The sequence below is a fragment of the Nomascus leucogenys genome, chromosome 11, assembly GCF_006542625.1.
Source record: "Nomascus leucogenys isolate Asia chromosome 11, Asia_NLE_v1, whole genome shotgun sequence".
Taxonomy (NCBI): Eukaryota; Metazoa; Chordata; class Mammalia; order Primates; family Hylobatidae; genus Nomascus; species Nomascus leucogenys.
In genome coordinates, this window is record NC_044391.1 from 37,858,930 (window position 1) to 37,884,940 (window position 26,011).

The 26,011-nt window shown below is 35.8% G+C and overlaps 1 protein-coding gene and 1 long non-coding RNA gene across 2 annotated transcripts; one reads left to right on the top strand and one right to left on the bottom strand.

Moving 5' to 3' along the window:
* The first annotated feature begins 5,484 nt into the window (after positions 1 to 5,484).
* Positions 5,485 to 25,883, top strand: LOC115837229. The gene is made up of 4 exons (XR_004032248.1): positions 5,485 to 5,616; positions 6,733 to 6,895; positions 23,629 to 24,214; positions 25,601 to 25,883. It is a non-coding gene; the product is annotated as an uncharacterized LOC115837229 (long non-coding RNA).
* Positions 16,573 to 23,091, bottom strand: SOSTDC1 (sclerostin domain containing 1). Its single transcript, XM_030822179.1, has 2 exons — positions 20,502 to 23,091; positions 16,573 to 17,980 (listed from the first exon to the last, which is right to left on the bottom strand). The coding sequence occupies exons 1-2, from the start codon at positions 20,704 to 20,706 to the stop codon at positions 17,565 to 17,567; spliced, it is 621 nt and encodes a 206-aa protein (XP_030678039.1). The 5' UTR covers positions 20,707 to 23,091; the 3' UTR covers positions 16,573 to 17,564.
* Positions 25,884 to 26,011: the final 128 nt, after the last annotated feature.

The following is a 26,011-nucleotide window of genomic DNA, read 5'->3' on the forward strand; positions in this document are numbered from 1 at the left end:
ATTATATGCTAAAAAGGCAAAAGCATGAATACAGTAAAAAGATCAGTAGTTGCTAGGAGTTAGGTGGGACAGAGGGCTGAATAGGTAGCAAACAGAGGATGTTTAGGTAAGTGAAACTATTCCGCGTGATACTAAAATTTTGGACACATGTCATTATACATTTGCTAAAACCAATAGAATGTACAATATCAAGAGTGAATCCTAGTGTAAAGTGTGTCAATATAGGTTCAGTAGTTTCATTTATTGTAATAAATGTACCACTTTGGTGCAGGATGTTGATAGTGGGGGAGTTTTTTTGTTTTTCTGGGTTTTGTTTTGTTTTGTTTTGTTTTGTTTTGTTTTGTTTTGTTTTGTTTTGTTTTGTGTGTGTGTAGGGGAAAGACAGTATAAGGGAACTATCTGTACTTTCCTCGTGATTTTGCTGTGAACCTAAAATTTCTCTTTAAAAAAATAAAGTTCATTAATTTTTTAAAATGCAAACAAACAAAAACCCAGGGCTGAGCTGGTTGTCTACATTCCTTAATGATAGAGCAATGCCATAATGGACCTCCAGTGGATGGCTTATTTGGTGTCTACTCATGGTATCCAGCCAGCCTTACACTAAGCCAGTGGGCCTCACCTTGAAGTGTCATCAGAATCACTTGAAGGTGTTGTTAAAGCACATCATTTTCCGAATCATTTTCTGATTCAGTGTGTCTGGAAAGGGACCACAGAATTTGAGTTTTTAACAAGTTCTTACTTGAGACTGAGGCTTCTGATTTGGAAAGCACAGTTTGAGGACCACTGCCCTAAGTAATAGGGGATGCATTCTTTTCAATCCCAGTCTCCTTGTCTGTGAGCAATGTCCTTCCTCGGAAAAGGTTTTAAGAACTCAGACTTCATATAAGCACATTGTAGGCTATCTCTACATCGTTTTCCTGTGGTTTTAACTAAGTTTTTCTTCTTGTGGATTATGCCTCCCCCTTCAGTATTAGGTTCAGGATTCTTAGTCTTGATAAATAAAACCAAAGTCAAAATATAATGCAATTGAAATAGAATATGTTTCTCTTCTATTTCATTCTATTTTCAATTGAAATAGAAAAATTTAGAATATATTTCTATTACAATTGATATATTTTGCCTTTGGACTTATTTATTTCAGTTGATACTACACAGAATCAATTTAACCACAGCCAATATGATAGTCCCTGTCACATAACAACTATATCATATAACCTATGGTAATAAATAATATGCATGATTCTTCTCCACAAATAACACAGTTTAACCAAAATGAAGAAATGGAGGTGAAACAATGACTTTTATCAAGTCTTCGTGGCTCAGAGATGGGGTTAAGAATAGAGTTTGAGAATATTTTCTGCTTCTCTGATCTTATTGCTGACACATTTTATGGGCCATGTTCTGTCTCTCTAGAATTAAGCTAGATTTTGTGTAAGAGTAAACTATTTACTCACCATAGGTCGTTGCCAGGGGCCATTAAATCTCAGGTCCCATTTGGAGTGGAAAAAGACAATTTATTCAAGAAAAAACAAATTAAATTATTATATCATGGCTAAAGTAGAGAGCTTGTCTATGCTCTGTCAAGGTTCATCAAGTTAAAAGAATATGTCAATATTGTTGCCTTTTTTGGCTGTGGCTTGCAAAATAATTTATGAGCATTATTGAAAGAAGCTTAGGACCAAGAAAAAAGGAGTAAAACAATCATAATATAACTGCCTGACTCAACTAGCCCTAAAACCCTATTTGACATATGAGAACCATATCAAAGAGAAGATGAATCAATGAGACTTCCACAAAAACCTACTTTGTTTTATCCACATTGTTGAGATTTTTCTGTTTTATTAGACAACGATTCTTTGTGTGAAGGACAGTGTGTATGCACTGTAACTAGTCATCTGTCTGAGTTTCAAAACCCTGCCTGGGATGCTGATTTCACCCCCTTAAAGGACTGAATTACAGAATCAAGAAATACAATGGAGAATTGGGAATGCCACACTGAGCTGAGACAATGATTTTGAAAAAAAGTTGGGAAAGCATGTTAAGAAAATAAGGGAAAATATCATCCACATGAAAAAGACTTTTCAGATATCCCCGACACATGCTGTATTCCCTCTTCTAGCAAATCTTACCAACACCTAACCTTTCTGTTGATTAATTCACAACTGCCTATTTAGCAGTCACCTATTACAAAGGGATCCCAGCCAACCAGGACTCGGGAGTTGACTGCATGGCCCAGCATCAACAGGAAGGTGGAGCTGCAGCTCCACAAGCCTTGCCATGGCTTGTGGGACATTTCCCATGGTGGGAAGAATAAGACATGACACTTCTGGCCATCTTGCTATCTGAGGGTCTCAAAAGCAACAGCCCCAACTTCCTCACCTACTTGAGGATTCTATGCTTTGGAAAAACAAGAATAAAATTCTTCCTTGTTAAGAGGGTATCAACCTATTATTAAAGAGCTGCACAGATGATACAAAACATTGTCTACCCCTCCAAGAAATTCCAATCTAATTAAAGAAAAAAATGTTGCACCTAAAGACTAGTGCAATTAAGAGCTCAACTGTGCAGCTGAGGTAATACAGGCAATAGATGATATGGGCATCCAGTAATAATAATATTTCTATTTCCATTCCAATAGAGTTTGATTGTTATTCTAAGGTTTACATGTACTGTTGTAATAGCAACTGCTTACTAATCAAGCCTGGTTTAATCTTTATATAACAATGGGTTTTCCTATGGAAAACAAACACAAAACAGAAAAGAAAAAAGCTAGATACTATTTCAAAATTATGAAATTATACTTTATTTCTCGTATAGAAAAGAAAAAAGAAACAAAGTTTTTTCATCTATAGACACAAAACTTCTAATGTTCCCAGTGTGCCTTCTTCCTTTTCCAATATAAAAAAGACACAAGTGAAGAATTAATATTCATATTAAATGAAGCCATTAATTGAGGATATAAAGTTTCTAAAGGCTATCAAGCAAATTTGCCAAGCATATAAAGAGTATACTGGCATAAAAATGGTTTATTACCTTTATACCAGGAAACTATGCTGAAAGAATCTGTAGCAACAAAGCCTCTATTTATACTTCTTCCAAATATCCTCTTGTGACACCAAGAATAAAATATATTTCCACATATAGCAGGAAATATTTTCCTGGAATTTTGCCATTGCCTTTTGGAATGATATTAAATATTTTATTTTCATTCATATTGTCTTCTGGATTTTACTCCATAAAACCATCTTGGCATGTAGAAGAAAAATATATGTCAAAGAAACTAGTAAATAAGGGAAGGATTAATCAGGTTGTGATTACAGGAAACTATAATTTGTACTGTTCAAGTGCTGATGGCACAGATCACTTAAGGGCAGTAGTAACAGTGACTTGAGAAATGTGCCAGAAATGCTTCGAAATATAGTTCAGATAGACACTATAAAATCTTACACATTTTCCAAAATTATGTGTGGTTTATTATTTTCAAATAATGTAGCCAAGTTTACTTCTTTCATATACTTCTTCCTTTATATTTGCCTTAATCTATTCAGGCTGCTATAACAAAATACCATAAACTGGGTGGCTTATAAACAACAAACATTTATTTCTCACAGTTCTGGAGACTGGGAAGTCTAAGATAAAATCTGCGCTAGCAGATTTGATGTCTGGTGAAGGCCTATTCCCCACGGATGGAACCTCTAGTTGTCCTCACATGACTGAAGGGAATAGCTAGCTCTCTGGAGTCTGTTTTATAAGTTCAGTAATCCCATTCATGAGGTTAGAGCCCTCATAACTTAATCACCTCCCATAGGCCCTATTTCCTAATACTATCACCTTGGGGATTCGATTTTAATGTATGAATTTTGGGGAGACACAGACATTTAGACCACACCAGTATCATTATTTTTTAAGCTTTAATAAACTATTGAAGTGTAGGGAGAAAATTTGTATTCAATTTTGTCTCATTCAATATCTGATTTTAAATGTGTATTTCATAATGTACATAAATTAACATGGTTATATAATTATAAATAAATGAATAAAAGATACACGGGGAGAGGTGCTCAAAATTCCTTTTTTCTTGGGAAGAACTTGTTTAAAATTAGACACTGACCTTAGGGAGTAACAACCCATCAGTTAACATCAATAATAAAAGGAAAAAAACAGAATAAAGCAGTAATATGAACATTTAGGATTGGATTAATATATTTTGTTGGCATTATAAAAAACAGGAATGAAGCTGCATTTGTTTCTTTTGTAGAAGCAACAGACAAGAGCGTGAGCCCTGAAGTGATATACTGGTAAAGTAGGCAAGTACAGTAAAAGAATAAATGTGTGAAAAATGTTTCTTATATCAATTTTTGTGTTACACAAATACATGAAATAAATGGGAAATGACAACATAGCCAAGAAAAGAAAGCTTAAGATGATTCAAAAAGAGAATAAATAAAGGCATGGTTACAGTAAAAGAAAAACTCCCTTTTGGAAAACTAACACAAGGCCAAAGCTTTTTATCTTTATTTAAAATTAAAAAGATCAGTCCAGAATATCCTCCAAAAGATACTTCGGTATTTCACCTCAAATCTTCCTTTCTTTTGAACTCTTCCTTCTTTCCTCTGCTTCTCACTATCCTGCTCTGAGCCTACTTTCTGCAGCCAGGACTTGGAGAAGATAAACTCCCTATTCAAGTGGACATTTTCCCTCACTCAAATAGCTAATCTCAACTTAAGACACATAATAATAATAGCAGTAAAAACTAATGATATGAGCTCTTACAAATGTTAACTCTTCTAAGGTAGACATAATTATCCCTTTTACAGATGAGGAAATTCAGGCATATATTGCTCAAAGTAATCAACTATTAAGTGGCAAGGCCAGGACTCAAATCTAGGTATCTGGCTTCATTCAGTACCTATACTCTTCACTACTATGCACTACTATCTAGTAATATGCCAAATAAAATACGAGTAAGGTTTCCATGAATTTCTCATTTAAACTTTTTTTTTTTTTTTTTTTTTGAGACAGAGTCTGGCTCTCCCTTCCAGGCTGGAGGGCAGTGGTGCGATCTCAGCTCACTGCAAACTCCGCTTCCTGGGTTCACGCCATTCTCCGGAGTAGCTGGGACTACAGGCGCCCGCCACCACATCCGGCTAATTTTTTGTATTTTTTAGTAGAGATGGGGTTTCACCGTGTTAGCCAGGATGGTCTTGATCTCCTGACCTTGTGATCTGCCCACCTCAGCCTCCCAAAGTGCTAGGATTACAGGCGTGAGCCACCACACCCGGCCTCATTTAAACTTTGTGTGTGTGTTCTGATTCCTAAGATTCCAGCATTCTAGAGCCTTTATTTTGATCAAGTAATATTACCATAAATGGATTAAGCTTAACATATGGCCTTTGAAGTTAAGGGAATGGAATAAGAGGAAAAGGGAACTATTCCAATTACAAAGTTGTTATTTCTATCCAATCAGATGTAGGTGAAGAAGAAATTGCAAAGTTGGCAGTGCTTTTTCTCCTTTGTACATCTGAAGACTGCTCGGCAGTGTAACCAGGAAGCAAAGCCTGGCACAGCTGTTCATTCTGTCTCATCATCTTTTCTATGCAGTACTTTCCCCTTAGAGTGAGTATTTGAAATTCTGAAAGCCGCGTGCTTCATTTCCCATCATTCTACACCTATGCCAAGTTTCAAGACTGGCTTTGATGTGTATCTAAAGTGGCTTGGCACACTGCTGTCATCATTCCCTGGATCTGTCCCACTCTGTGAAACTGTGATATGATCATCACTGTCCCACAGGAGGAGACCAGCTGCATGTGGAACCCTAGTGAGGTCCTTCTACAACTTTGTGTGGTGCATGGGTCATGATGATGACTGCTGGAGGGTACAAAGTGAATGGGTTACAGTTACAGGTTTTGAAATCATGTAGGAGTTAAGCAGCTACTCTACCTCTAAGCTATAAACCTTCCACCCTAAAGTTTTAGTTCCAGCTTTTTACTCTCACCATGGATTATAATGGCAGCCAAACTTAAAAGCTCCAAGATTCAAATGCTTCCTTTTTCTAGGATGAGGGAAAAGCCTAGCATACTATTTATTTGTGTTCTAGATAATGCCTTTTGGTGAGCATTAACATAGTTGATGAGTCATTGTTCTCGGTTAATTTTTCATGGACTTCTAAAGTATATTGTTTCTATTCAATAAATGTCTTGTTCCAAAGCTTGAGTGACCATTTTGAAACAAACCCTCAAATAGAAATTGTGCATTTAATCATTCACCAATCACTGCATATTCTAATGACATGGTTGTTATTAAAACCTCTAACAACATTAATAACAAAAACAAGCAGCCACCAGGTGTGGTGGCTCACACCTGTAGTCTCAGCTACTGGAGAGGCTAAAGCAGGAAGATCACTTGAGCCTAGGAGTTTGAGGCCAGCTTGGACAACATAGCAAGACACCTATCTCTCAAACAAAAATAAAAACACCCTCCCCAAGCAGCCAAATCCTATCCCGACTCTAGAATGTAAACAAGTGAAAAATCCTCAGAGTACACAGGGATCTATGCTTAACATTCTCCTGTTTTTCATAGGCTACATGATGATACTGTGAAAAAAAAAAACCTCAGTTTTCATGTCTTTTTTGGCTTTAATTTAGGTTTATTTGTTTCTTGAAGTACACGATATCTGACTTCAGTGTAAGACATTCAAAGCTCTCAGAATTTCTCCCAAATTTTCTCTTTCAGATTTCATCTCAAGTATAAAGTAATTAAGTGAGAAGATTGATGTTGAAAGGGACTTTGGAGGGCATTTTAATATCTACCTTTTGAAATGAAAAACAAAACGAGATTCTATAATAATTCAATGCCAATTGAATGCAATACACTCTTTCAGATGTTGCAAAGAAAGGTAAGCCCAAGGCTGATCTGTATGGGTTACATTCACCAGCTCCCAGCCAAGGGGGAGCTCTGGCAGGAGGTCAATTGGAAGAAGGAAGGAAGGTGACAAAGTTATTACTCCCCTGGACCCCTCGCTTTGCAGGTTCCTCTGACTGACCACAGCTCTCTGCTTCTCTCCCTGTGTGCTCTCACCTTCCAGGCATCACCTCAACTCATCCCTCATTTTTGTAGGGCTTGGGGTGGTGACAGCTTTGCTGTTGCTGGCCCTGGGCTTCTGTGCTCTGCCCTGTGCTTTCCCCATCCAGACTTTTATGATTAGTTTCCTTGTAAATAAGTCCTCCCTAACTGATTCTGAGCGTGCCTTCTGTTTCATTTTGGAATACTAACTAAAATAGAGATGTCAACTCAGATTTCAGGAAGCTTACATTTTAGCTGAATCTTCCAAGGCCATTCAGGAGAGCAGACTTGAGATTAACGTGCCGCTCTCCTAACTTCTGAGAGATGATTTAAGTAGCCCCATACAGCCCATAGGACAGCTTCAACTGACCCAGCAAATCGGCAGGTATGTACCATTTGGCAGGTACAGGATATTTCTAAAATTTGTAACTAGCATTTAAAAATTTGTAAAATTTATATAAAACATTTGGATTTATGAGGGTATTTGGCTGTGTCTGGGAGTAGATTTGGAGCTGTTTATACAGCTTTTCTACAGTCTCCACCATTTTGCCTTGCCTTACTCCCAACCTATTGGTCTGAGTAGGTGTTGAGTTTGCAAACCTTGTCTTAATGTGCTTTCTCTTCTAGAGATGTTTGTATGTGAGAGGAATCAAAAATTTTAAATAATAAAAATAATACTTTAATGGTAGAAAATTAGTTATCTGTAGTTATGGAAGAGCTGCAAAGGGGTGTTTTGTTTTGTTTTGTTTTGTTTTGTTAGCCAGGAAAAGAGAGCAGCAGGTCTTCGGATAGCCTTGAAATTACAGGGTTTGAAGGCTCCTAGTCTGGGCAGCAGTCCTCATGGACTGTGGCTTTTCAGAACTCATTCCAGGGCTATTCTATCATGTTGATTGTACAACCTTACAAGACTTTTTTCCCTGTTATCAGCATTTCCCAGCTCTTCACTTCAGCTTAACATACAGCTACTTGGTATCATGGTCATCTTCCCATTGAACGGCATATGCCTATCATTACTACTGATAATGAAAGAGAGAATAAAACACAACAGAAAAAGTCTTAACCTGAAATGTCCAGTAACCATACCTGTTTTGGTTTAATAATATTACTGAATCATAAATATCTTAACTCTAAAAGAACACAATAATCAAAAAAGAGCCTTGTTCCGGCTCCAACATCTGCTGGAGGCATTTTCTTGGATTTTTCCCCCATTATATGGATTGAGGAATAGGGAAATAATATATATTTACCCAAATGCAATTCAAGTCTTTAAAAAAATTATTGCCCTCGAACATATGTTAATAGCTGAGAACCAGCTTAACTTATAAAATAACAGCATGGCTTACATGATAGCATTGGAATCATCCAATGTAATCCATAAAATTTTCCATATTATTGGAGATTGCTTTCCTGAGACCTTACCATATGCAGCCAGGCACATCATTCTATCATCACAGGCCCCCTTGCAGAGCAAATTGCTTACAATACCATTATTCGAAATGTGTATAATTATTTTAAAATATCTTTCTAAATAATGGATAGAAGCAATATTTAGTGGCCCAGATGGACCAGTCTCTACATATTTTGATTGTTTAATTTTTCTACAACTATTGCCTTTAAACTCATGCCATCATTAGCAATGAAATGGCTTCACCTAATACATGGAAACTAACATGATACAGGAATTTTTATTTTTAATATGAATACTTAGAAGACTATGGGCTGCAAAAAGCAACTTATGAGTACATGAATAGTTAATAATCAAAGGGAAAGATCTCTATAAAATTTCTAACAATTTGAAACAAGAAGATAGGTCCTTTTCAAGAAGTTAGTGCTAAGATTTTGTCTGCTTACAAATAAAGATTCAGCTCTATTTGACAAGTTTTACAATCATAAAGAAAGATGTCTACCTACTGAGTACAGTGTTCACTATCTGGATAATGGCTACCCTGGAAGCCCAGTCTCCAGCAATATGCAATATACACATACATGTAACCAACATGTACATGTACCCCATGAATCTAAAATTGAATTAAAGTAAATTAAATTCATTTTAAAAAGAAAGTTTTTTTCCACTATGCTTATTATTTGCTGTGGTTTATCTCAAATGTTTGTAGGGATATTAGCAATACCTTCTGAAATATACTCTTCTTGTTTTAAGTCCAGATAGTACAATTTAAGTGATGGATCATAGCAATGACACGTATAAATTTTGCTCAGTAATGGGATTATATGTATTTGCTTTTACATTTTGCAACAGGATATTTGGTTTTTTTCCTAATTGGATTGCCTTTTGTATACCAGTGTTCTTAGAACCTAAAAGACACAGACTATGTTTTCAACAATTACTAAATAAAGGAGTAGATTAATGAATGAATTTCAAATATTATAAAGTATATTGACTAGAAGTATCACTATCTCACCTATAATATGTAATATAATTTTTAAAATAAAAACTTTCAACAAAATATAACATCGTTATTTTAAAATAAAACCCAATTCTCATTATATGTTCCAGCCACTTTCTAGTATTTTCTCTAGAAGGGAAGAGGTAATAGAGTAGTAACAGAGTTTTTTAACAGAGAAAAATCCTAATCTGTTTTGTACAGAGTTTCCTCACCTTCTCCCAGATCCTTAACATTTTCCTGGTGTTGAATCAAGTTTGGACTAAGAGTAAGAAATGCCTGATAACAAGCTACAGTCTTAGCCCTCCTGAAGCTGGATCTCCACTTTCATTCTATATTGCCTGCCTTATTGGTTATGATAGACCATGTCAACTTCCATAACAAGTTTGACCAAAATGTTATTGCAAAAGTTCACATTTGAGTGCGCTGGGGACAGAATCAAAAGTAGAGAGTAGCATGAATCAAATCTGCCTTTGTGTATGTCACTGTGACTGTAAATATGACCATATTGTTTAAGACAATAGAATGTGAATATTTCAGAGAAGGAAGATACTTTAGACATTATCTAGTTCAACTCACTTAATTTACAGATGAAGTAAGTGAAGCTTTACAAAGCTGAGTAAACAAGTGTAAATTCACCCAACAAATTAGTAGCCACAGAGTCTAATCCAGATCCCAGATCTGTTTCCAAGTTCACATGTCTTGAAAGTCACTTGTATAAAGTTACTACATTACAAAATTGCAGATGAGTCCAATTGAAAACTTTGTTTATTATTTTTTAAATGTCAAACTCAGTCAAAGATTAAATGTAAACTGTTATTAGTATAAAAAGTAGACAAAGGCCGGGCACAGTGGCTCAGGCCTGTAATCCCAGCACTTTGGGAGGCCTAGGAGGGCAGACCACCTGAGGTTGGGTGTTCAAGATCCAGCACTTTGGGAGGCCTAGGAGGGTGGATCACCTGAGGTCGGGAGTTCGAGACCAACTTGACCAACATGGAGAAACTCCGTCTCTACTAAAAATACAAAATTAGCCAGGCATGGTGGTGCATGCCTGTAATCCCAGCTACTCTGGAGGCTGAGGCAGGAGAATCACTTGAACCTGGGAGGTGGAGGTTGCAGTGAGCCAAGATCACGCCATTGCACTCCAGCCTGAGCAACAAGAGCAGAACACCATCTCAAAAAAAAAAAAAAAAAAAAGTAGACAAAATTAATCAACTTAGGAAAGATAGTGTCAATGAACAGGCAAAGTTGCAATCCTTCACTAGATTGTTAAATGCATTTTGCAATTTTTTTTGTCTTAGGTTTGCAATAAATAAATTTGAGGCAAGAAAGTTTTGTAAAGCCCTTTGAGCTTAAGAAAGTAAACCAAAAAAAGCAAAGAAATTATTTTATAACTTATAAACCATATTTGAAAAGTGAGGGAGGAAGTAAAGCAAACAATTATACCTGAAGTTTAGGTCAGTAAAAGTGGTAAACTATTTAACATAAAATATAGCTTTGATTAAAGATTGTAAAGGATTGTTTAAAAGTGCTGGTTTAGTGGATGGCTGGGTTCAGAGTTTTAGGCTGTCATTGAATGCCAAATTTGGGTTAACATCTCAATGAATAAAAGGAATTGAATGATCATTTTGTGACAAATTTGCCAATGTTGTAAGGTTAAAAAAATTTAAATTTATATGAATTTAATGACAAAAATATTTAAAAAGAAATTTATTTCTTCTGAAAATCATGATGCCTATATTTTTATAGTAACTTACGTTTAAGCCATATCAAACTCTTTTTTTGTCCATTTGTTTTTTGTTTTTGGGGGGGTGGTTTTGACATTTTATTTTAGGTTTGGAAGTACATGTGAAGATTTGTTACATAGATAAACATATGTCATAGTGGTTTGTTGTACAGATTATCTCATCACCCAGGTATTAAGCCATGTACCCAATGGTTATCTTTTCTACTTCTCTCCCTTCTCCCACCCTCCCTGCTCAAGCAGACCCCAGTGTCCGGTTGTTTCTTTCTTTGTGTTCGTAAGTTCTTATCATTTAACTCCCACATATAGGTGAGAACATGCGGTATTTGGGTTTCTATTCCTGCATTAGTTTGCTAAAGATAATATCCTACAGCTCCATCCATGTTCCTGCAAAAGACATGATTTTGTTCCTTTTTATGGCTGCATAGTATTCCATGGTGTGTATGTGCCACATTTTCTTTATCCAATCTGTCGTTGATGGGCATTTAGATTGACTCCATGTTTTTGCCATTGTGTATAGTACTGCAGTGAATGTTTGCATGCATGTGTCTTTATGGTAGAATGATTTATATTCCTCTGGGTATATACCCAGTAATGGCATTGCTGGATCTAATGGTAGTTCAGCTTTTAGCTGTTTGCGGAATCATCATAGTGCTTTCCACAATGATTGAGCTAATTTACACTCCCACCAACAGTGTATAAGTGTTCCCTTTTCTCCACAACCTCAAAAATAACAATCTGTTATTTTTTAACTTTTTAATAATAGCCATTCTGATTGGTGTGAGATGTTATTTCATTGTGGTTTTCATTTGCATTTCTCTAATGATCAGTGATGTTGAGCTTTTTTTCATATGCTTGTTGGCTGCATGTATATCTTCCTATGAGACATGTCTCTTCATTTATTTTAATGGGGCTGTTTGCTTTTCTCTTGTAAATTTGTTTAAGTTCCTTATAGATGCTGGATATTAGACCTTTGTCAGATGAGTAGTTTGCAAATATTTTTCCCATTCTGTAGTTTGTCTGGTTACTCTGTTGATAGTTTCTTTTGCTGTGCACATGCTGTTAAATTTAATTAGATCTCATTTGTCAATTTTTGCTTTTTTTGTGATTGCTTTTAGTGTGTTTGTCATGGAATCTTTGCCCGTTGCTATGTCCAGGATGGTATTGTCTAGGTTGTCTTCCAGGGTTTTTACAGTTTTGGGTTTTACATTTAAGTCTTTAATCCATCTTAAGTTGATTTTTGTGTATGGTGTAAGGAAGGGGCCCATTCTTCACTCTTCTGCATATGGCTAGCCAGTTATCCCAGCACCATTTACTGAATAGGGAGTCTTTTCCCCATTGCTTGTTTTTGTCAGCTTTATCAAAGATCAGATGGTCGTAGATGTGTGACCTTATTTCCGGGCTCTGTATTCTGTTCCATTGGTCTATGTGCCTGTCTTTGTACCAGTACCATGCTGTTTTATTACTGTAGCCTTGCAGTATAGTTTGAAGTCAGGTAACATGCATATCAAACTCTTGATCAGTTTTAATAACAATAAACTTTGGTTTAATATGTCTGTGCCACTGATAATGCCATTCAATTTAGACATCTGTCTCAGATTTAAGTACCTAATCCCATTCCTAAAAATGAAATCAGTAATACAAGGTCACCCTTGGTTTGCGGTTACTTAAATTAGAGGAAAATATTTTAAGTTTTTTCATAGGAAATCTCCCAAACTGTTTTGCTAGTTAACAAAAAATAAATCCTTCAGCAAGTGACCCAAATGCAGATGATAAACTCAGTTTAATTTGCTCTGGAAATAATTATGCATTCAGTTTGGCATTGATTCATTTAAATCAATTCTTGAACCTGGAAACCAAAACATTTTCCCTTTGAGATTTCAAGATTCCTGCAGTAGTTGTTACCCTTTAACCCTTCAAGACAATTTGCAAAACATGCAGGAAAATGCACCAAATGTGAAATTAGCTATTACATTAAGAATGATGCACCAGTGGAACTGAAAATGACACTGACAAACACAGTGTCTTTTGGGATATCTATTTCAGTGGGTCTCTTTGCAGATGCAACAGAGTTTTATGGTGACCAAATGTCTACCTAGTTCACAAATCTAGACTCGTTTCCATTCAACATAGAGCTACATTTTAATAGGTTCCAATGAAACCAAGATGAGAGCCATCTCTATCTGCCTTTGAGGGAAGGAAACATTCTAATAAGAGAATGCTGCTTTCTCACACTGAGCGTCCTAATTCACTTCCCCACTGAACTCCTCCTCAGTTTCTTCAAGGATTCCATCAAAACCTTGCCATGCATTTCGTTTTTTATTAGTATGATATGATCATATAAAGCATATAAATGCTGAATTTAGGGCATGGAGTTAATTGCCATTTTAAGATTAAAAAGTACTTCTTAGAGTTAAATATAATCTAAATCATGTTTTAATTCCAAATATAATGAATTATATTTTGATATCTAAAATTTCATGGTGATGGCAAATGGAGAAAGTTGCAACATACTAAATTTAAGCTTTCAAAAGCTTTAATTTTATTAAGAAATTTGGAAGTTTTCTGATTTGGCTGCTGCTAAATATTATTCTCTCTACTCACAACTTCTTAGTATAACCATTCCACTGAGCATCTATTAAAAACATCATGCTCAGTAAACAGATCATGTTACATAGTAAAAACAAAATTCTAGCAATATAGTAGATATTCAGTAGTGATTTATAGGATGGATGATGCTGCAAGATCTCCTGGTAAAACCTTACTCATTTGATAATAGAGCAGAAATGAATTAAGGCTCAGTGTCTTTTATTTAACATACACATTCTAATTTTAGTTGCTTTCCAAAAAACATATAGTAAAATAAACATGGCCCACAGTGTGTTGCCAATTATTGGTTGGTTGTAACTAACACAAGTTAATAAATATAAATGATCTGTAGTTAAAATATTAACTTTTTTGCAAATAGATTTTTTTTTTAGATGAGTCTAGCTCTGTTGCCCAGGCTGGAATGCAGTGGCGATCTTGGCTCACTGCAACTTCTGCCTCCCAAGTTCAAGCGACTCTCTTGCCTCAGCCTCCCGAGTAGCTGGGATTATAGGCATGTGCCACCATGCCCAGCTAATTTTTATATTTTTAGTAGAGACAGGGTTTCACCATGTCGGTCAGGCTGGTCTCGAAATCCTGGCCTCAAGTGATCCACCGGCCTCGGCCTCCCAAAGTGCTGGGATTACAGGTGTGAGCCACTGTGCCCAGCCTGCAAACAGATATTTTTAAAGGTTTTATGTCCATGTTTGGCTTAGGTCTAGCATACTATATATTAGTCATTTGTGTATATGCTATTAACTTTTTCTTTCATTCTTGTTATTGATATATATGTCGATGTATACTTATCTATAAATATCAATATATTTATGTCTATTCATTTGTCTATGTATCTGTGAAACCATTTGAAGAAGTCCTTGACGTATAGTGGCCAAAGTAAATTTAATAAATTAGTATTTCATTAAATTTAATATGCTTATTAAATTTAATTAAGAACACCTCTAAATTTCTATCATTTCATGGATATTATGAATGTAAACTAGAGGTAAAAATATGCTAAAATTATCATAATCTACTATTTTGAGATGATTGTTACTAAGGCAATAGTAAAATTATGCAGTTTATCAGATTGGAACACGTGAGTTAACTGAAAATAAACCACAAAATATGATTAGCAGTTGAGATACATATGATTTTTAGTATTTTAAAATAATAACTAGAAAGCTATTCTTTCTTTTGGCTTTTAATTTTTACTTCACTGAGACACTGATTTTATTCTAGGCCTTTCTTATTGACTGCTGACCTTTTCCTGTCATTTGATGTTAAAGATGGTACAATGAATGTGTCATCAGCGTTACATGGCCTGAAACGGATCAGTAAATTTAATGTGATCATTAGAAATAGATCCAATTTTTGACTGAGGAGAGACTACAGAAGTCTTATTTATAAGCTTCCTTTATTACATTTCTTTTTTCTTGTATATTTATGGTCCATTTGCTAATACACTATTAGGAATCAAATCACTGAAGATTTCAGCATTTTATTATCACCAAAACCTTTGTTTTAGTAAAGCACAACATAGTCTTCTTGATTGTGAAAAGCTGTTGTCAGATCAAGTCCTTTTTATGCCTTAGATCTTAGGGCACACTAATTCTTGAGACCATCTCTAAGGTCTTCTGTAGAAGGTGCTGTCTTGTTGAGAAGGAAGAAATGGCCAAAGTGTCTGTATCTGAAATTTTCTGCGTTATCTTAACTATCCCACATTGAGGATGGACAGGCAAATTAGACATATGAAACAAGACATATTTGGTATGTTCAACCTATATTTATTATGAATTTTTCATGTAGTAATATGATGATATAATATGAAATAATTTAAGATCCTTATTAAGACTGAAATAGAAATCAGTAGTAGGCTATGATTTGTTTCTTTATTTGGTGGTATAACAGTTAGCATTATTATAAAATCTAGAGGGTTTTTTTAGATGCTTCTGCTTCTCACAGGGAAGCAACATTATTAATGTTCTTGTTTAGCTTAGTATACTATATGTAATTTACATGTGACTTTCAGACTAGTAATTACAAAAAGAACAATCTACCACAAAAAAAAAGTACTAAGGAGTCTTTCGTGCTCAGCATCCCAAAAGGGAAAACCCAGAAAATATTACCAATACATCATGAGCCTCTTTGGTTTTCTTCATTTGGAGTGATGAAATCAATCATTTGATTGAATTGACACAACAGTCCTTCAACTGTATAATCTGCTTCAAGACACTATGTTGCTCAATATAACAACATGCCAAAATTGAAAACACTCAAAAATTAGCTTTTGTTTCGTTTTTATTTCATGTTTTTGGTTTGTGGGCCATACAATAGTATTCAATGTTCTCCAAGATAAGATAATGATTTCTTCACAATTCTTTCCTTTCTCAAATTTAGCTGTACATTGAGGTCATCTGGAAAACTTTAAAACCTGCTGATATTTGAGCTCTACCCTAAGAAATTCTGATGTAACGTGGATGAAAATCTGGGCATTGGGTCTCATAATCTCTCCCCCAGGTGATTATAGTGAGCAGGACTTGGCATCCACTGGTGTATGTAAATTTGACATTCTCACGACTACTCATTGCTGGACTGACACCCAACTTTTGCAACCTCCAATTTACTAAAGAGATGGACTCCCTGTCTCCCTCTGTCTCCTCTCTTAGAATAGATACTTCTGTCAAAGCTTGAATGTGACTTAGAAAAAAAATAGCAATTACCCTTATACATTTATTCTACAATTTTTTCACCCTTTATACACATTAGAGGCAATGACAATAACTTTTAGCAGTGTTTATTTTAATTGAATTGAAGGTCAAGACACCTTCTGATTGCACAGATTAAACAAGAAAGTATTACGTATTTCAACTTTACAAAGCATCTTATTGATTTAAAAAGATTCATACTATTGATAAAGTTCACCATGAACATATATGTAATAAGGAGACTAAAATATTCATTTTACATATCTACAACACGTATTTTCATATTTCTAATCAACCACGAATCATATAGGAAAATATTTAGGTCCATGAAAAAGTTTCAAAACATTAAAAAATTAACATTTTGAAACAAATCACATGTGAAAGCTCATTAAATAATAACATTGACAAATAAATAGTTAATCAGCTTTACTTATTAGCCGCTGCCATGCATTTCTGGCATTCCATTCCAAGCGAGGGTCAGCATGCAGGGTATAATTTCATACTATGCGACTGTAAAGAGCTACAGGGCTTATTTTTGAAGTGAAATGTCACAAGGTCTTTCATTCTCTTTCAAAGGAAGATCACTCATGGCTGCTAAACTGTTCCCATGAAGAGTACCAAAAAAGCACCTTTCTGAAATGTTACTCTGAAGATTCATGACAATTTTTTTTTAACCTTTCTGTTTTGAAGGAGTTTTGTTTAAGAGAGGGGATGGGGCAGTAGATGGAGGGTATCTGAGAAGCCCTTTTCTGTTTTAAAATATAATGATTCACTGATGTTTATAGTATCAACAGTCTTTTAAGAACAATGAGGAATTAAAACTACAGGATACGTGGAATTTAAATGCAAATTGCATTCATGGATATACCTACATCTTGAAAAACTTGAAAAGGAAAAACTATTCCCAAAGAAGGTCCTGATACTTAAGACAGCTTGCTGGGTTTGATCAAAGCAAAAAGCATATACTTCAAGTGAGAAAATAGCAATGGCAGGCTTGAGTCTTCCAAGCAATCAAATCTGTAAAGCAGATGGTTACTAGTAAGTCTAGTTGTGGGAGTGTGAGTTCTAACTCATGCTCTGCTTGCTGGATTTGCTGGCTCTTTTCCGCTCTCTGTGATGCTGGACTGGCTTGGCAGGTGACATGCTCTCAAAGTTGTGACTGGACTCATTGTGCTGCCGGGTGTACCTCTTGCACTTGCAGGCAGTGACTACTGTGATTTTGTAGGTGCGTGTGCTGCCATCTTGGCACTGCAGCTGGATTCTCTGGGTACGGGTTTTGTCATTGACACACCGCCACTCCTGGGAGCTCCTCCTGCTCCAGTACTTTGTTCCATAGCCTCCTCCAATCCAGTTAGGGAGCACTGGCAGGGGCAAGCACTCACCAGCACACACCAGCTCCTTCAGAGGGCTGATGCTGGTGCACTGGCCATCAGAGATGTATTTGGTGGAACGCAGTTCCCGGCAACCCACTTGAACCCGAGCTGCAGGAAACAAAAAAGAATGTGCATCAGAGACAAAAATGCAAATGAAGACCTTTTAAAAAGTGATCTGCAATGACAAAAATAATAGGCAAGTGATAGCAAATTGCCAAATAGAAAGTGAGCACCTACTTTATTTTCACAATGAAAAAAATCTGTCTGGATAGTATAGGGACACTTTCATGAAAATCATCAGTTTACATGGCTATAACTTTTTTGGGAAAAAAAATGTAGGCCTGATTTTTTTTATATATAACATTAGCTAATTGCTTATTAGAGTGTTTGAAAATCCACTTTTCTTAGTCTCACTCTCCAATAAGGGGTTAGCAGATCTTCCATTTATGTGTAAATATTCATTATTCAATGAGTTAAAAGAGTATACTTTAATATTCTCTTTCTCAAGGGCCATATTGGTTAATGTCTGCAAGTGTCTTTAATTAGGCTTTTTAAAAATCTGTTGAGAAAAAATGTGGTAGCCATTTAAATATTGTGTATAATGCATATGCTCTCGGTAATATTTTATTTCAATTATAGACTTTAGCTGCAGAGGCTCAGACATACATATGTGTACAACTTCTGACATTTTGCATATCAAACTTAATAACTATGTTTTAAACATAAATTCCCAAACTATCTTTTAAAAAATACAAACAGTAAAATGTTTGAAATGTAAAATGCCACTACAACTCAAGACTCAAAGAATATAAAAGCCCCTAAATCAGGAACGTATGGTTGCCATAACAACTTGGCTACATTTCCATGAATTTTATGGCAGAAAAATGCCTAACATGTCTGATTTACAACTGCAAAAGGAACCACGGTGTTCATTTCCTGAATATTGGTCATGGCAAACTTTTTGTTTTAGTTATTTGGATTTGATAGGTATGTTCTCTAATTGGCTGTTTCTTGTTACATGCCTTATGTAATTAAAGCAAAAATTAATCTTTAAATATTTGAAGTTTTCCTTACCCTTGCTTTGTTATCTAAACTTGAGGAGAATTGCCTATAACAAGCTTGAAAACAAATCAAGGCTTGCCAACCAGGAAAAAAAAAAGGATGTTTAAAAGTACAGGCTGCTGACATTTTACAAATAAAAATGATAAGGGACACTGAAGTGGTTCCACCAAAAGTACTGAAAGATAAGTCAAAGTAGAAGTGAATCAGGAGTTTCACTTCATCTCTGTATGCTAGTACTTCTGGGGTAAGAGATATAGCTTAAGGGGAACGTGATAGTTGTGGAAAAACTTATGTATATACACATGCACGCATAGAAATCTAGAATTGTGGGATTAAAATGCAAAGCGTAAATTGTTTGGTTGGACAGTGTGCTCAGCGTGCCTGATTCTGCCTCCAGCTCACCTTCCTGCAGCTGCCTCAGGAATGCACCTGGAAATAGCCAGAAATAATTTTGTCTTGTCAAGCTTTCTGTTCCTGTGTATATACAGATTTGGCATTTTTGCAGTGACAGTTCATTGACAATGAATACCCACCACATTGCTCAGTAATCTAATAATAATCAGATATGTCCTGTGTACTTAAAAGCAACCATCTTCGTGAAAGTTAAAACATCTTAGCTTTCTTAGACATTAACAGTCATATTTGCTTTGACTTTTCAAAGGTCAAAACGACTTTTCGTAGTTGAATGGAGTGAAGGAGAGGCAAAAGATTTGTGTAGGATTTCCTGTGCACTGTTTCTCCCTCTCTCTCTCTCTCTCTCTCTCTCTCTCTCTTAAAACCTGATTATTAGCATGTGGCCTCTTCTAAAGGAAAAGATGGAAACAAAAGTTACAGGAAATTTGAATCCCGCTAACCAGTGGTCAATTAGTGTGTCAACTAAGCTGTTGTTTTACATCTCTTAAGTTACCAAAATGTCCCCAGGTCTGTCATAGAAATACACAATTATCTAAATTTTGAATGGGACAACAAGGAATTATTTTAGAAAAATATGGTTCTCCAACATTTTTAGTTTATCCCTCTTTTACATTGAGCATCATCAAAACTTTTGACTATCTCACTAAACATATTTTAGAAATCCAATGTAAACAAAATTTTTCTCCTGGAAGCTTCCTTTTTTCCCTTGTGATTCCCTATATGTATTTGTGGATGGTAACTAATAATATATATTAGTTACGTTTATACACTTTACCAAAATTGCATATGCCCTGAAATAAATTGATAAAACAACCAGAACTTGAGCTATCTAAAACAATACTTTTTAAAACTGTCATTTTGCATGATTTTGACAAAACAATAGTTTAATTCCTGGAAATGTTTTCTTTGTGGATGTTTGATAAAACTTCAGTCTGTGCTTGCATTATTAAACCACCGTTTTAGTTAGGTTAACTTTAAAATCACTACCTAGGGAAGAACGCCAACCTACACATGCAGCAGATTACTCCCAAATTGTTTCACAATATATATATGGTTCAGGTTAGTTACCAGTAAAACAATTCTACAGGAATGTGAGCCAATGCTACCAGAAAAGAAAAAAAAAAAAAAACCTGTACAAGTAAAACACACTTACTGTTCCGATCCAGTCCAGTGTTACTGAAATGCCTGCCTCCATTTCTGGCTTGATTCAACGTGCTGTTGCTGCTGGGGTGTGCTGGAACAGGTTTAACCACATGTGAATAAAGGATTTCTGTGGCATCATTTTTAAAAGCCAAACAGCTTTTCATTAGGATGCATGCAAGGGGAAGGAGATAGAAATGAATGGCAAGAGGAAGCATGGTGAGTAGAGGATTTGCTTGGCTGAAGAGCTGGTTAATTCTTTTGCCTCTGCTTCTGCACTGTAACTGTGAAATTCCTCCTCAAGGTTCCCTTTATATATCCACAGAGGTTTGGCGTTCATTCAGGTGTAAAGTTGTGTAGAGCTTCAGAGTGAAAACACAGCGAAGGGGTGGGATCCCTACATGACCCTGCAAAAGAATTTTACCAATGGAAAAGAAGACTGCAGAAAAGGAGGAGCTTGGTATACAAATTGCCTGAAATTTCAGAGTTGGACTTCATCACTTGTCTGTGAGCCGACGCAGGCAGGCATATTCTATATCAACGACAGACTCTCCTCTGCCATTTCCTTTCCTGAATCTAGTTAACATTTGGGTTTAATTTAAACGAAAATACATCGCTGTTCATTTGAAGAGACTGGCTTTCCCACAGTTGTTCTATACTTTCCTCAGATTTTAGAGTATTTGGGTCAGAAAGGGAGTTCTTCCCAGATAACAGGAGAAATTCATGTGAGTTTAAATATTGTAGGACTTGCATGAAGCACCTAGTTCGTTAAACATTGCTTTCTCTCAAGAAGCAAACCAATATTTTTTTTTTCCTTAAAGTAAAAGGCACAGAGCTAAAACCTGCCCCCTGGACATGCTTAAATAATGCAGCTTTGATCTGCATGAACTACTGTGCTGCTAGGTAAATTATTGCCAAGGGTTCTGTGTGGAGAATAATGAGCATAGTTCTGTCTACATTAAAGTAAGTAATACTCATTTTTGTCTTAAAAATGTGTCACAAGCATTAATCCATAGCATTGTTTTACATAAAACAAAGCCATTTGTGACAGACTGTTTAGGGGATTCAAAATAATTTTTTCTAGATTTTTTCAGAACACAGATTCTACTCGTATTTACTAAATATTTTGTTCATTACTTCATTTGACTCTGCTGCCCAAGTAAGAAACCTATTTTTCTGAATTACTTTACCGGCACCCAGAACACGTGTTCCATTAATTAATTATAGGCCACTGATGATCCCTTTAAAACAATCATAAAATTCTGTTTCATCATGGGACATCTCAATTGGAATAACTATTCTGAATCACCTTTTCAATTATAAATCCATTTTTGTCCTTTGTGTGGTTACCTAAATCACCTAATTTTGTATCTCTTTTCTGTATAAGCTTTTGTCCATTGTAACTGCTATTTGTCTATATGTCTGCCTACCTGAATTTCTCCATAGCAGCACTACTGGCATTTTGGAAGAGACAGTTCTTTATTATTGGGGGACCATCCTGTGTGTTTATCAGCATCCCTGGCTTCTACCGACTAGACGCCAGTAGCACCCCCTAGTTGGTAACAAAAATATCTCCAAACATTGCCAAATGACCCCTACAGGGTAAAATCACCCCCAGTTTAACCACTAATGATCTATTCATTGATCTCACTATAAAAGAAAGTAAAAATAAGAATAAAGGAAAAATATTATAATACCAAGAAATTATTGTTCTTTTTTAGGACAGAAATGGTACTGTAGTTTTGTTTTAAAACAATGACTGCTTCTCTATTAGAGGGATATACTGGAACATCCTTAGATGAAATGATTTTATATCATCTTTTACATTATATGGAATAAGCTAGAATAAGCTTCAAAAATAATATGAGGAGGTTAGAGGTGTGAGTGGCAAAAGATTAATTATAAGTTGATGGTTGTTAGAGCAGGATGGTATTATATTCTGTTTATTCTTGTGTATGTTTCAAATTTTACAAAATAAAAAGTTTAAAAACCAGAGTCAGACAATCAATTTAATGGACATATACTTCCTAACAATAGATCTCTATCCTACGATTGGATAGTCATTTATTCTAACATCCTTCCCAGAAAATCATATGTCAGTTTATTTTGTGCAAATGGAGATTAGAGGCATCCTTCTAAAATACTAACTATAAAGAATTTCCTGTCCTACTTATCAGGGGACTTAATGTTAATTACACAAAGCATGTTAATATTAATCATTGACCTACAGACCCAATGCCTAAAGGAAATTAAAAGATCAAAATAATCTAATCTGTTACTCACTAGTTTTTCTTTTTTTGTGTCAAGAGCAGGAGATATTCTAATTGGAATTTAATTATCGGGTTGGGCTAATGAGGTTGACCAAATTCAGGCACAGTTATTAAATCTGCTGCACCTAGTATTCTGAAGGCTCAGCCTTAGGATATCACCTCAGGCAGAAGCAAAATTAGAAGAGAAGGCAATGTCGTTGTGCATGTGGACAGGACAAACTCAGAGTTCTTAGGCCCAATTTACCTGACAGACCCCTAGAGAACTATTTTGAGGCTGGGTGTGGTGGCTTCTGCCTGTAATCTCGCACTCTAAGAGGCCAAGACAGGAGGATCGCTTGAGCACAGGAATTCGAGACCAGCCTGGACAACATAGTAAGACCTTGTCTCTGCAAAAATAAAATAAAAACTAGCTGAGCATGGTGATTCATGCCTGTAGTCCCAGCTACTTGGGAGGCTGAGGCAGGAGGAATGCTTGAGCCTGGGGTGTTGAGGCTGCAGTGAGCCACGATACCACCGCAACACTCTAGCCTGGGCAAGAGTGCGACCCTGTCTCAAAATAAATAAATAAAAAGAAAGAAAACTACTCTGCTAAAATAGAAATAATCATAAATTTAATACTTAACCGTTATTCTGATCAGTTTAAAACAGCTCCATTAAAAATAACCACAAACTATTGCTTCTCGGCCTTTTGGCTAAGATCAAGTGAAGGGTAACCACAAACTAATAACCCAAGAAGAGTGGATATAGATGTTTAATATTGAAATTGATTCTTTCTCATCTTCAGGCATTAGTATGTACCTGTTATTCCCTTTGCTTATAACACTCTTCCCTCACCCTCTTCCTTGGCTAATCACCTACTTTTCCCTCCAGTCTCAGTTTAGATGGCAACAGCACTGAGAAAACTTGCCTTGTCCTCTCTTCCCTCCATCTGCTCGTCTCAATCCAGCATACATGTGCCAGAGCCGCAAGTTGCCTGATGACTTGGCAAGACTTATGAAAGAAGAACCATTTCTATCTTATGGGTATTGTGGAATAAGTGGTTAAATTAAGTATTTAAGAAATATAGAAAAAATATTCTTTCATTAAAAAGAGATTGGCTAATATTTGTGGTAGGCAGTCGCTAAGATGGCTCCCAATAATCCCCTTCTCATGATATTCACATCCTTGTAGCAATCCCCTTTTCTTCAGTATGGGAAGAACTTAGCGATTAACTTCTAACTAGTATAACATACTAACATGATGAGGTGTGACTTCTATGATTAGGTTTTCAAAAAACTGTGACTTCTGTCTTTCTGGCTGCTCTCACTCTCTTGCTTGCTTTGGTGGAAGCCAGCTATCTTAAAGTGTACTTCTCCATAGGAAGGTCCACGTAACAAGGAACTGATGCCTGTAACCAACAAGGAACTGAATGAAGGCCTCAGCCAAACAGATGAGAATTCCATCAACAATGACATGGGTGAGCTTAGAAGCAAATCCTCTCACAGGCAGATGAGGCTGCAGCCCTGGCCTACAACCTGAATGCAAACTTTAGGAGAGATATCAAACCAGAGGCACCCACAAGAACTATGAGATAATAAATGTTTGTTGTTTTAACTAAGTTTTGGGATAATTTGTTATATAACAGATAATCAGTACAATGTTATTTGTAATTAAGTCATTTTGTGAATAATGCTAGGGCCTTGAGAGCATCAGATGTGGAATCATTAGACATGGTGACTGTGCATCTTGCAATCTTTGGGAGAGTGTTAAGACTTATTTTCTGTTCTCAGCTGTGCATCATTGCAAGAAAAATAAAATAATAGGAAATTTTATTAAAGACTTCTAGTCCTCAGCTGAGCCATCAATGTGGTGGCATTATTAATAATCAAATAATGGTATGAGAATTACTACTAGCAGCTTGATTTGTAAAAGCTGGAAACTAATTTTGATTTTCTAAATCGTATCATTTATCATATGACTTGGAAATTAAATTTGAAAATCTGAATTTGGATCTGAAATTGAATCTTAGTTCTACCATTTACGATATGTATGCACTTGGACATACAGTTGACCCTTGAACAACACAGGTTTGAACTGGGAGGATCCACTTATACTTGGATTTTCTTCCACTTCTGCCACCCCTGAGACAGCAAGACCAACCCTTCCTCTTATTCCTCCTTCTTAGCCTACTCACCATGAAGACAATGGAGATGAAGACATATATTATGATGATCCACTTCCACTTAATGAAGAATAAATGTATTTTCTCTTCAATTTTCTTAATAACATCTTCTTTTCTCTAGCTTACTTTAAGAATAGAGTATATTATATATATATATCTTACAAAATATGTGTTAATCAACTGTTTATGTTATTGGTAAGGCTTCTAGTTGACAGTAGGCTATTAGTAGTTAAGTTTTAGGGGAGTGAGAAGTTATACGTGAATTTTCAACTGTACAGGGGTCAGCTCCCTAACTTCTGTGTTGTTCAAGTTAGTTATATTTTCTGAAACTCTTCTAGTCAGTTTCTTCATCTACAAAACATGACCACGCTTACCTACCTCACAGAGGAACAAAAATATATGAAAATGTCTAGCACAAAACCTGGCACAGAAGAAATGTGGAAAAAAATAGCCATTAAATATGAATCTAGGAGCACGGTTTTATAGTGTAGCCTTCAAATTATAAATATGAGTTTGGAAAGACTAGAGAAGTCCGAACAAAAATATGATTACCCTATTTAAGGTAAAGAACAAAAAGTTGAGAGAAGGGAGATTTGTTTAGCTCAACAAAGTAAGAGATAATGGATAAATGTCATTAGGCTTAAGAAATTAGTCGAATCAATTGTTTTTAATTTGTAACAGGGGATGCGTCCAAATACAACAGCACCCTTTATCTCCAGGGCCTACGTTCCAGCACCTCCAGTGAAAGCCTGAAACCAGTTCCGAACCTGACTGGCATCATTTCAAACACGTTTCTCTTCATCTCTCCCATACAGAAATTTAATGCCTTTTCCATCTTAACTACGGCTTATCATGTACTGTGGCTGTAACTTGTGCAGTTTGAAGGGCCACAGCAAAACTAGCAGGAATTTTTTTTCTTCTTTCATGGAACAAAGGTTTTTTCTTACCATAGATCTTAGCAAACTCAGCATATGATTTTTTTCTCTATTAAGTTGAAAACTTTCACCTTTTCACTTAAAGGAAACACTTTACGGCTTCTCTTTGGTAAACCCGAATTGCCAGCATCACTACTCTTGTGCTTTAGGGCCGTTA